Source organism: Hetaerina americana, unplaced genomic scaffold (genome assembly GCF_022747635.1).
Source record: "Hetaerina americana unplaced genomic scaffold, ioHetAmer1.1.p SCAF_46, whole genome shotgun sequence".
Classification (NCBI taxonomy): Eukaryota; Metazoa; Arthropoda; class Insecta; order Odonata; family Calopterygidae; genus Hetaerina; species Hetaerina americana.
Window position 1 is genome coordinate 1731765 of NW_027287052.1, and position 13144 is coordinate 1744908.

Genomic DNA, 13144 nt, shown 5'->3' on the forward strand with positions numbered 1-13144 from the left:
AACCTAGGTGATTTTACGAATTCCCTACCCACTTTCATTCCTACCTCCAGTTCTTCCCATGCCTCTCTGATCATTTCCTCTGCATACAGGTTGAACAGCAACAGTGACAATGGGCAAACCTGCCTTACACCCCTTCCTAACACTGCCCAACCGGACTCCCCGTTCCCCACTCACACCTGAGCAGTCTGAGACATGTACAGGTTGTGGATTAGCCTCCTTTCCTATTTTCTGCAATATACTCATTAGTTTTTCCCAATTAACTCTATCAAACGCTTTTTCGAAATCTATGAAACAGGCAAATACCTCCTGGTTGTGTCCTATATTCCTCTCGATTAATAATCCCATTACTGCAATGGCATCCCGCGTACCTCTTCCCCTCCTAAACCCAAACTGATCATCCCCTAAGTAATCATTTGCCCTACTCTCTATCCTTTTGTTTATTATCCTGAGAACAACTTTAGCTGCATGGGATCCCAAAGTTATTGTTCTGTAGCCCTCACATGATGTAGCCTTTGCCTTTTTCGGAATTGGAACTAAAACTGATCTCACAGAGTCTACCGGCCAGATTCCTTCCTCATAGACACTACGAATCAACCTATACAGCGTCTTCCTCCGACATTTTCCTTAACATTTCAGTAGTTACGCAGGAATGCTATCCACCCCCACAGCCTTATTTAGTTTCATCTCCCTTAATGTGGTTTCTATCTCATTGTCGAGTATGCCTGGACCTCCTATCCTAGCTATCTTCCTCAACATCATGTTCCTTTTCTATGTCTTACTTTGTTGGTCAAAGTTCTTTACTATACAGTTCTTCTATATACTCCTTCCATCTCTCTTGGATCTTTCCTGCGTCAACTATTATCTTACCCACCTTATCTCTAGCTCTTAGCATAGATCTTCCCTTCATACTTCCCAATAAAGATTTAACTTTGCTGTTCAGTGCACCAATTTCACCCTTCCTCTGCAAACTTCCCATATCCTCACACTCGGTCTTCCACCATCCTTCTTTTGCTTTTTTTTGCCCACCTCAATTCATTGTTTAACTCTTTGCATTTCGCTTTGCCTAACACTGTGTTTACATTATTCCATTTTCTCCTCTCATCCATCTTTGTAATCATCTAATTCGTGATGCATGGTTTCCTAGTCCTTTTCCCATTAACGGTTCCAATAGTGTCTTTTGAGGCTCTCGATAACCCTTTCTTGATACATTCCATTTTTTCTTCCATAGTATTCAGCTCTTTACCATGCTCCATGATTTCTTCTACCTCCTGTTGGTACTCTTTCCTTTTCAATCGATTTAATGCTTCTACATTCCATTTTCTAACCCACTGCCCTTGCCTTATCTTTTTTAAACGGATGCCACATTTCATAACAACTAAATTGTGGTCAGAGTCCGCATCTGCTCCCGGGAAGCTGTGCGAATTTATCACACTGTTCCTAAACCTGTGTCTAACCAGGATATAATCTAGCTGATACCTTTCTGAGTCTCCTGGCATTTTCCATGTATACCTGCGTCTTTTGTGGTGTCTAAACCAAGTATTGGTGATGACTAACCCCTGTCTCCTGCAGAACTCAGCTGCTTTCTACCCGTGGTCATTCCCCATGCCTAAACCGTAGTCCACCACCTCATCACAGTCTCTTCCTTTGCCTACCGTCGCATTCCAATCCCCCATCACTATCAAATGTTTCCCAGCAGGAACACATGCGATTATGTCCTCTAATTGATTGTATATCCTATCGACCTCTTCTTCCTTATGGTTGTTCGGTGGCATGTATACCTGAATAATAACCAAGTTCATTGGTTCTGCTTTTCTCTCTACTAGTAATATTCTATCTGTTACCTGTTCTATGTTGACTGCGCTTCTTCTTACCTCTTTATTTAATACTATGGCGACCCCTTGTTGGCTCTCATCCCCGCCGCTGTATATTATTCTATATTTATCACTCCAGTAATCCCCGCTATCCTTCCATCTCACCTCGCATCGACCTAAAATATCTATTTTTCCCCTTCCCACCTCTTGCTTAAAATTCTCAAATGTCCCTGCCCTCATCATTGTCCTAACATTCCATGGTCCTATTCTAACTAATTTGGTCTTCTTCCTCTGCGTCTTCTGTCCTGCTGCTTTTGGTTTTCCCTTTACTCAATATTGTTCTTTATGTAATACAACCCATTCTGTTTCTTTGGTTGTATTTTATTTCATCACTAATGAAGTTGTATATTTGTTCTAGTAAAAATGTCTTTTTAATATGTTGTAGAATAAGAATTGTTAATTTTTGCTATTTAAACTTTTTGTTCCGCCTGTATGGAAACTATCCAGCCAGCATGCCATGTATTTCGAGATAAATAGCCATCCATAGAAAAATGAGGACTTTGTTGACCCCTTGAAAGCTTGTACTCCACTTTGGACCTCACAAACTTATCCCAGCGTATCTTCCACTTCCCTACAAAAATTTCCATATGATCATGAAAAACATGATCACTCTCTGCAACATTAGGCTATGCTTGCAATCAAGGTTCTCAAAGTATATTAATGCATGTTGGGTTCATTTCTGGACTATTCTTATTTAGTGCCTTTCATATGGATATTACCTGAAAGATAATTCCTTCAAATCATAAGTGTCAGCTCCAACAATTTGTACGAGGGTCATCCGGAAAGTAGTACCCGTTCGTGCCGCATGAAGTGCTGACGACGCGAGTAGCCGCTGGACGAGGTCAGATAGCTTCAGTGGCTTGTCTGCCTTCTCTGAGCCAAGTTGCGTGACGCTAGCATTGCCTGTGTTGTTTCTGTGATTGTTTACAATGTTTAAAAAAATTGAGAACGCCGCCAGTTGTGAAGTGAGGGCAGTGATTAAATTCCTCAATGCAAGAAACGTTCGCCCATGTGATATTCATCGCCAATTAAAGGAGGTGTATGGAGACAATGTAATGGACGAGTCGTCTGTTCGGCGGTGGTGTCGCAACTTCAACATGGGGAGGGGGAACACACACGACGATGAGCGTTCGGGGAGACCGTCTGTCATTACAGGCCAACTGGTGAGCTCAGTTGACGAATTCGTGAGGAACGATCGGCGCGTCACAATTGATGACATCTGTGAGCATTTTCCCAATGTTTCTCGAACAATTGTTCATGAAATTGTTAAACACCATCTGCATTATGCAAAAATTTGTGCAAGATGGGTCCCTCGCGTATCTCAATGAGCTGGCGGCGAAGGACTATGCAGCAGGAATACAGAAACTTGTCACACGTTATGACAAATGCCTTAATTTGCTTGGAGATTATGTTGAGAAGTAGTTTAAAGTATCCTCTTTCAAATAAAATTTTTTATGTTTGTTAATATTTACTTTTGTGTCTTTATTTCACGAACGGGTACTACTTTCCGGATGACCCTCGTAATTGGCAAGTTTGGTTGCAACTTTTATAAATTCAACATTTTTTACAGGGTGTGAATCTGAAAGTAAGAAAATTATTTTTTAAAAGTAACTTAAGAGATCACTGAGACCAGTTTTGTGGCAAAGCTTAGCAACCATCCCCCACTTACTCCAAGCGGTTTGATTCCCCTCCGACCTATTGGAACCGAGCGGGAAATTTAATTTCATTACTTTCTGAATGCACCCTATGAAAGGTAACCTCGTGCCAATTTGCAGGGAAAATGAAACAAAAGTTATAGGAATAATATTTTAAAGCTGGTTTCATGTGATAAAAATATTCCTAGAAATGACTTTTTATTTCAGGAAAGAGTTAAAAAACAGATTATTGCTTGTTGACGGAGAAGGTATGGACTGGAATTCATCAATTTGCTGTGTCTATCACAAAATTTAAATGTTAAATTTTCATGTTTAATGGTTAAAGATCTGGGTGTCTTTTTCTGCCAGAGAAGGTAAATTCTTCAAGGCAAAAAAAAAAGATTTCAATCGAAACATAAACCGCCTCAATGCCAATGATGTGGTTTTTCTGATTAAAAAGCTTAGTTCAGTTACATGAACTTGTTTTGGCAGTAAATTTAATAATAGGGATGACCTATGCCTACTATGACTTAATATGCACTGATTATTGATTCATCTAGTTATCCTTTAAATGGTTTGATGTACATTTTGTGAATGTCTATGGTCTCCCCAGGGTTTATCAACCATCAGAAGGATGACGTACCTCCTTATTCTGCTCCATATCCTGATTCAAGGCTCAGTGACTGTGGGAACTGATGTTGGGACCAAACTGAGAACCCTTAAGCACGAACAGAACTGTACCAAATATGTGCACCGTAATTCAATATCATACCACTGCAATGATCATGTGCACTTAAAGTTTGGTTTCTTTGGAGATATTGAACTGATTTGTGATGAATACATAGAAGTTAATCCATACCAGTATATAACCCTAGTGGATGTCCAGCGTTTCAGCATCCTTGATCTACAAGTACATGGCTGTGACCCTCCAGCAAATGGCTATTCCTCGGTCAACGTTAAAATTGGAGAGGACACAATGTCAATAGGGAGTGTGTCTGCAAAACTACTACTATCCATTTACTGTTTAGCCAATAAAGCTGTGGAATTGAGCAATCTTCATTTCAGGAGTCTTAATAATCTTGTGGTCTTGATGATTGACTGTCCTGGGCTGTCGCAAATCCCCAAAGATATTATGTCTGGATCATCCAGTGCAACCCTTTTAGATGTTCTTAACATCAGAAATACTGCCCTGGAATATATTCCCCATGAGGCTCTAGGGAGATTTTCTGACGTTATTCACCTTAAAATTATCAACAACAAGTTAAAGACATTATTTGACCTCCAGCCTTTCGGAAAGGTGATGGAGATGGAGTTCCAAGGAAACCAGTTAGAGTTCCTGGCAGAGGATGTGTTTAGTGCAAATAAGGAGGTTATATGTTTGAATCTTAGTGGGAATAGCATCATAGCTTTTCCAGAAAGTCTATGTGGCCTGGATAAACTTGAGATCCTGGATGTTCGATACAACAGTATAACATTTGTCTCGGCCTCCTGCGTTGAAAGACTTCTATCTCTCCAGGAAATGTACCTGGAAGGGAACCAGATGAGATTACTGGACATGGAGGTTACCCTTCCTATGTTTGTCAAGATACAAGATTACACTATAAGAAATAAAACTGTCCCATACAATAGGAAAAATCAACCAGAGCCAGATTTCAAAGAAGTGGTAGAGGAACTGTTGAACAGTCAACCTAGTGGGGTTGGCTTGGGAGAAGGTCAACATTTTGGCGGGAGGTTCACTCGTCACTTGACATTCCATCACAACCGTCTTGCATATCTAGGGAGCACCATATTTGTTGGCCTGTTTTACCTCCAACATTTGGATTTCTCGTTCAATCTTCTGACCTATTTACCTGAGGATCTACTGGAACAAAACTCACGCCTCACTCATCTTCTAATCTCACACAATGACATTACACATATCTCTGAAAGTTTACTACACTGGACCCCAAAACTGGAACACCTTGACCTTTCCCACAACTTGATCAAAACCTTGGGAGTTAACACTTTCTCAGCAGGAGGTAGGCTGAGATTAATCGACCTTAGTGATAACCAAATGGACTCATTGCCACATGGAATATTCTTACCCCTGAACTGGACTTTTGCCGAAAGGGGACCCTTATTTTTGAATCTCGAGGGTAATAAGCTCAACTCACTCCCGGATGTATCTCTACCACGGTTGACTGAGCTCAATCTGGCACGAAACCACCTGGCCAACATCCATGTCAACACTCTAGAGAAAACCCTTTCCCTGGAGCGACTCAATCTCTCATGGAACTACATCAAAACCATTGGACCAATGATTGAATATATGAACACATCCAATACCACAGTCTCTTTCACTCGGAATGGCATTTTACACAGAAATCTCACCATGCTGACCCATGTTGACCTGTCCTACAACAGACTGGAACATTTCCCAGCAGTCCACAGTGTTCGAGGTAGCCTTAAGTCTCTCAGCTTGACAGGAAACACGATCCTTAACTTCTGGGTTCCGGATAATGAGCACTTATATGAGTCGGGAATGAATTTTCCGATTTTGGAGCTACTTGATTTTTCCAACAACACTCTTGGTCATGAATTCTTCATGGGCCCGGAAACTGACAACTTCCCATTGCTGCTATCAAAGATTGAAATGAAAAACTTGAGGACTCTTGACCTCTCCAGGAACCAGATCTCCATCCCTGGATGTTCAGAAGATGAACTTATAAATGTAAGGGGGAACTGCGACAGGATTCTGCAGTTAATGCCCAGACTGGAGGTAAGTGGGCATATCTATGGATGTGGGCATATCATGGGATGGCAGATTTGTAGAAATCAATTGATATACAAATTTGTGGAGGACTTATACAGTATTGCCTATATAAGTAAAAGTAATATAGAGTTGGTTTTATGTTGCCTGTATAATTCAAAGAAATTTATTTATACATTAATTGACAGAAGTTTGACAGAAAGTTTGGTTGATATTGTGAATATAAGGAATTGAAAATTAAAAGATAATCCTTTGTTATTAAAAACAGAATAGAAAAAATGAAATAATAAATTCATAAAGTGAGGAAACTACATATCTGTAGTGCTTTATATTTTCAAAAGTACTCTAATAGCCTCCAGTAATGCTTTAAAAATCAAAAGACACAGCACAGACATATAGAAGTAAAAGGTGCTCTAAAAAGTTAATTGGGAATTCTTGGAAAATTATCTTTCATTGGGAAATAAGCAATTCAAAAAGTCATGATCAGCAAGCACTTTTTGCGTTCTGTTAAGAAAGTATAAGTAATTCATTTTCAGAAGTCGAGGCTACTATATAATACTAGGCTCTATTAAAACAATGAGGAGGCTTTCGTTGTTTCCTTTGAAGTAACACTCTACTTAGGACCCCACATACCTATTCCAGCATTTTTTTAAAGTCTATAAACAATTGAAAATGTCCTTTCAATTGAAATGGTGGTCATTGGAGCTGTATCATCGTATTCTCTGCTTTATCTTGTCTATTAGCAACTGATATTGTGAAGGCTTGGCTTCTGTTGTCAAGGGTCGTAGCCATAGACATACAGTCTTATCTCTAGTTAGAGGTGACCTTTTTCTTTAAAACCTGGGGCACCTCTTGTGACTTTGATCATGCACTCAAGTGCGTATTCTCTTTATTCTAATGAGGTTATTTATCTCTAAATATATATTATGGCTTCATAGTTTCGGGATCAGCCATGCATGTCCTGCATGTTATTAATCTTAATTGACCCAAATCACTATCCTAGGCTAAATATAATTTAATTAAAAATTTTGGTCAACAGATACTGAACCTATCACACAATGCCATCGCCAATGTCCCAGAGCACTTTCGTCACCTGATGAAGCTGAGACACGTAGACTTCAGCTACAATAGAATAAAGAAGGTCTCGTACCGGAATTTCTTCTTCATCAATGGCATTACAAAGTTTATGTTAAAGAGTCTGGATGAGTCAGAGGGTCGCTATGTACAAAGAGAGGACCACCTGGAACTGCCCAACTCTCACAACCTGACGATGGATTTGCGTCACAATGAGATATCCGAAATACAACTCCCGGAAGAGAAGGTATGGTGGCCTTAGAGAGAAAGAACATCTTGAATAGGATATGAGAAAATATTTAATGCAGGTGACATTCATTAAGGATGTATTATTCTTTAAATGAGTAACTTGTGCAATGGAAAATATTAATGTTATACATCATAGTGGACCAGAAATATATTTTTTGACGTTTTTGTTGGAGGGAACGTAGGGCAGACGAAATTATGGCGTTGAGTTGTGGAATTAGGTGAGCAGAAGCCAAAGAGATTATTTTAAAGAGGGAAAAAAGGTTTGATTTGTGTTGTTCACGAATGCATTGGTATTGCATAAGGATAAGGTGGGTGTCAAACTCTCCTTAAAAAGCTGTCCAACTTGTATATTTCCTACTTCCGAGTTGATCTCAAAATTCCACACTCTCACCCTTTCCCGCCACCTCCTCCTCAACCACCCCCACTCTTTCAATATAAGCCTGACCTCCGCAGCATTTACAACCTTCCCCCTCCTCCCAAAGGCCCTCCGGTTTTTCCAAAACGCCAGCCACCACCGAACAATCCCAACACCCCCCCTCCCCCCGACAATGCCCATGACATTGTAAACCTTTCAAACACCAGCCTTTCAGACAATGAAATATCCGTTCTTAGCAAAGGCCTATCCTTCTCCCCTACACCAAAAATAAACCACATAAACATACTCACTGATACCCTCAATTTCTGCCGAAACCTTCGATGGCGCGCCTTCTGGAAATCACAAAGTAAACCTTTCAGTAACCTAAAAACCAATCCCGCACTTGACAAATTCCGCCCGGCTTCAACTCATGAGCCAAAACCCCTTCCTAGTAACCATCCTGTCGAAATTTTTATACGTCTCCTCATCGAAAAAGTTTCCAATCAATCCTTCAGAAAACATCTCAGACCGAAAAATAACCTCTCCATGAACGAACGTCATGCCCTAAAAACCCTACAGTCCAATCCTAACATCGTTGTTACCTCCGCCGACAAAGGCTCCTCTGTTGTAATTCTAAACACCAAAGATTATATTTCCAAAGCCCTCGCTCACCTGAATGATACATCCACCTATACCACTCTAACCAAAAACCCAACACAAACTTTCCAAACCGAAATTCGGTCTTTTCTCCTCCACTCCGGACCAGAAGAAGGCCTCACCTCCCAAGACATATCCCTACTTTCACCCCCAAACCCCAGAACACCCCAGTTTTATCTCCTCCCAAAAATACACAAACCCAACATCCCCTGTCGTCCTATAGTTTCCAGTTACAATTCTCCCACCGAAAGAATCTCCGCATTCCTTGACCACCACCTACAACCACTTGTACTCTCCTTGCCCTCCTTCACGAAAGACACATACCACTTCCTCGACCGTCTAAATTCCGTCTCTATTCCCTCCACACCCAACCTACTTATGGCCACCATCGACGTTACCTCACTCTACACTTCTATTCCCCATGCAGAAGGTTTATCCTCCCTCCGGCATTATCTTTCTCTGCGCCCCCTACCCCAGCGCCCCTCAACGGAATTTCTCCTCAATCTTGCCACTTTCGTCCTTACAAAAAATGCATTCACTTTCCAAAATTGTTTTTACCTACAGACAAAAGGCACAGCGATGGGAACGAGGATGGCACCATCATACGCCAATCTCTTCATGGGCCATCTCGAAGAGACCTTCCTGTCACAGCAACCCCTTCAACCTCTTTTCTGGGTCCGCTACATAGACGATATTTTTATTCTCTGGACACATGGCTCTGACTCTCTCAACAACTTCTTATCCGCCTTAAATTCATCTTTCACGGTTAAATTCACCTCTTCCATTTCAGACTCCACTATCACCTTTCTTGACACAGACATCTCACTTCAAAACAACAAATTCACTACTTCAGTACACATCAAAGCCACTAACCATCAGCAATACCTTCACCACACTAGCTGTCATCCTCAACACACAAAACGCTCGATTCCTAACTCTCTCTCTATCCGCGGACACCGAATTTGCAACACCACAGCCACTCTCAACAAATACCTTGCCAATCTACACCTTGCACTCCTCAAACGCGGTTACCCAGAAAAGTTGCTACGAAATAAAATCCACCGTTCCACCCGACCACACACACCACACAATAACAAGCCCACATCTGACGCAGGACTCAACCTTTGCACCACCTATTACCCCGGATCACACAGACTGAAAACCCTCCTTAAAGAACTGTTCCCAATTCTATATGACAATGACGCGACCTCATCCTTACTACCCCAATGCCCATCTATCGCATACAGACGACCCGCCAATCTCAAAAACCTTCTGAGATCCACCAACCCTTTGGCGCCCCCCCGTGACAAATTTCCCAATATTTCCCCAACTTGCAACCGCCCCCGATGTAAAACCTGTCCTCTTATTATGCCTACTCCCCTCTCCCTACATCCCCTCATAGCCCCCGCACCTCGTTCCCACGCTAATTGCCTCTCAAAAAATATTATTTATCTTTTATCATGCAAGCATTGCACTTCCTTCTACATAGGTGAATGCATTACCCCCTTATCCATCCGAATGAATAATCACCGATACTCCTGTAATTCTGCCTCACTCTCTTCTCTTCCTATCCCTTCACACGCCAATTCCCACAACCTTTCATTCGACCAGTGTTTTTCCCTCAGCATCCTAGAATCCCTACCTGATTCAGCTACCAACATAGAGGTGAGAACTCGTGAATCCGCCTACATACTATCCTTCCGTTCCTTTAAAATTACCACCCTTAACCGCCATATTTAATTTCCCTCCCAGCATTCCCCTCCACACCTCCCCTCCACGCCCATAACTCTTTCCCCTCTCCTGTTCCATAGCATATTTTCAGTCTCTCTTGAAGAAGGCCCCTGAGAGGGCCGAAAGCTCGAACAATTTACCGTGTAAGTGTTCTTTTATATGTGTCTATTCTTTTCTATTTGTGTTATGTTGTGTCAGCCAATTATATATATATATATATATATATATATATATGTATATGTATGTATATATATATATATATATATATATATATATATATATATATATATATATATATATATATATATATATGTATGTATATATATATATATATATATATATATATATATATATATATATATATGTATGTATATATATATATATGTATATACACGTGTGTGTGTGTGTGTATATATATACAGGTATAACAACACAGTAATCAACCCGAATGTCAGTTTAGTAGGTGATGGTGATCACCTAGTACGAAAAATTTTCTCAAAAAATACCCTATATGGCATGTGAACATTCACACATCAGGGTAGGAGGGCCAGTTCCTTTCCCTATGCCTGTTATGGTTTCCCAGGAAGACCTGGTACCCGAAAAATCACTTTAGCTTGGGTGGAGCTGCAGGTGCCCAGGGTGCCTTGCCCAGGAATTGAACCCGGGACCCTCCAGTCAGCAGTCCAATGCTCTACCCACTGGACTGCCGTGACCCACACACACAAACACACACATATATATATATATATGTATATATATATATATGTACATTTATACATACAAATACTAATAAATATAACCTATATATTCTTTTACTCGTATATATATACGAGGGTCATCCGGAAAGTAGTACCCGTTCGTGCCGCATGAAGTGCTGACGACGCGAGTAGCCGCTGGACGAGGTCAGATAGCTTCAGTGGCTTGTCTGCCTTCTCTGAGCCAAGTTGCGTGACGCTAGCATTGCCTGTGTTGTTTCTGTGATTGTTTACAATGTTTAAAAAAATTGAGAACGCCGCCAGTTGTGAAGTGAGGGCAGTGATTAAATTCCTCAATGCAAGAAACGTTCGCCCATGTGATATTCATCGCCAATTAAAGGAGGTGTATGGAGACAATGTAATGGACGAGTCGTCTGTTCGGCGGTGGTGTCGCAACTTCAACATGGGGAGGGGGAACACACACGACGATGAGCGTTCGGGGAGACCGTCTGTCATTACAGACCAACTGGTGAGCTCAGTTGACGAATTCGTGAGGAACGATCGGCGCGTCACAATTGATGACATCTGTGAGCATTTTCCCAATGTTTCTCGAACAATTGTTCATGAAATTGTTAAACACCATCTGCATTATGCAAAAATTTGTGCAAGATGGGTGGTCCCTCGCGTATCTCAATGAGCTGGCGGCGAAGGACTATGCAGCAGGAATACAGAAACTTGTCACACGTTATGACAAATGCCTTAATTTGCTTGGAGATTATGTTGAGAAGTAGTTTAAAGTATCCTCTTTCAAATAAAATTTTTTATGTTTGTTAATATTTACTTTTGTGTCTTTATTTCACGAACGGGTACTACTTTCCGGATGACCCTCGTATATGTATAAATTATAATTTACCTATTTGTATGTATTCTTTCTTCCGTAGATGGCAATCGTTCCACGGATCTATGAGGGCCGGCGATTTGCACGAGCCTCCAGCAAACTTGGACACAACTTATTGGTTTGCGGTTGCCCAGTACTGAAACTTCTTCAGTACTGGCAACAGGAGATCAGACCTGTTGCTGAGGAGGAGGCATGGGAGAGTCAAAAGTTAATCCTCCCGACCACAGTGGACATAGAGGGTCTCTTGTGCCAGTAAGCACATGCAATATAACTTCACAAATCCAAAATCCCTTTGAAAACAATTCGTTGCCTGTCTTTCTTACGTAATGTTGTTTTTAGAGTCCTTTAATAGAGAAAACATTAACCGTGGAAAGTAGTATGAATGAAATGGACAACTTTCTAGACATTGGAATAATCGGTAGTCCTGATTAATTTTTAGGGAAACTCTTTAACTTATCTTTGCCCTAAAAGTGATTATTGTTCAATGAAAATTTAGAAAATGAATGAAGAAAGTTGACATTATTAGTAAAATTTAATAAAATTAGTAATTAATTAGTAAAATTTTCACTAAAATAGTCTTTATGCTGGCTAATCTTCAAGATATGTCTAAAAAGGTATATCAGCATCAGTTTCAAGGATTTTCATTGACATCACCAGGAATTAGTCACTTAAATACTTTGAACTTGATTAAATTATCTTCTTCCTACGAATAATATGTAAGACATCCTTCTTAATCACTAGAAATTTCATATTCTTTTCTATCTAGATTTGATATGCATTATTCCTGAGTATGCATAAGTATAAACAGTAATTCAACAAAGAGTCTAAAAGCCTGCCAACATTCAAGTCAATTCATTCTTTAAAAATTTATCATTTCAGAGGACATTTCTACTGACAATAGGGACCTTATTCACAGTAATGGTGTATATGTTAGGAATGATTCCCGGATACATAATTCAATGGAAGACATTTTGAGACAGATCTTGTCAATCAAAATGCTTAATGGCATCACATCTCCTATTAATTCCTGAAATATTGCATCCATGTCTCTTACGACCAATGATGGCATCCTTTCAAGGAGATGCCTCACTTTCTTAAGATCGGGTGTGATTCTTTTTTCTTTTGTGAGATAGCTCTACAAGACCATCTCCATAAATTTCAACTCTCTTTGCCAAAACACTAAAAAACACTCGCCTTTATAATGCTTAACACATTCTCTAAGCACCTCAAC

General features: G+C 40.4%; 1 protein-coding gene across 1 annotated transcript; it reads left to right on the forward strand.

The window, feature by feature from the left end:
* Window positions 1-770: 770 nt before the first annotated feature.
* LOC139693290 (insulin-like growth factor-binding protein complex acid labile subunit) lies at window positions 771-12169 on the forward strand. Its single transcript, XM_071591402.1, has 4 exons — window positions 771-851; window positions 4119-6263; window positions 7294-7575; window positions 11957-12169. Exons 1-4 carry the CDS (start codon window positions 771-773, stop codon window positions 12167-12169), a joined length of 2721 nt encoding a protein of 906 aa, XP_071447503.1.
* The last annotated feature ends 975 nt before the right edge of the window (window positions 12170-13144 follow it).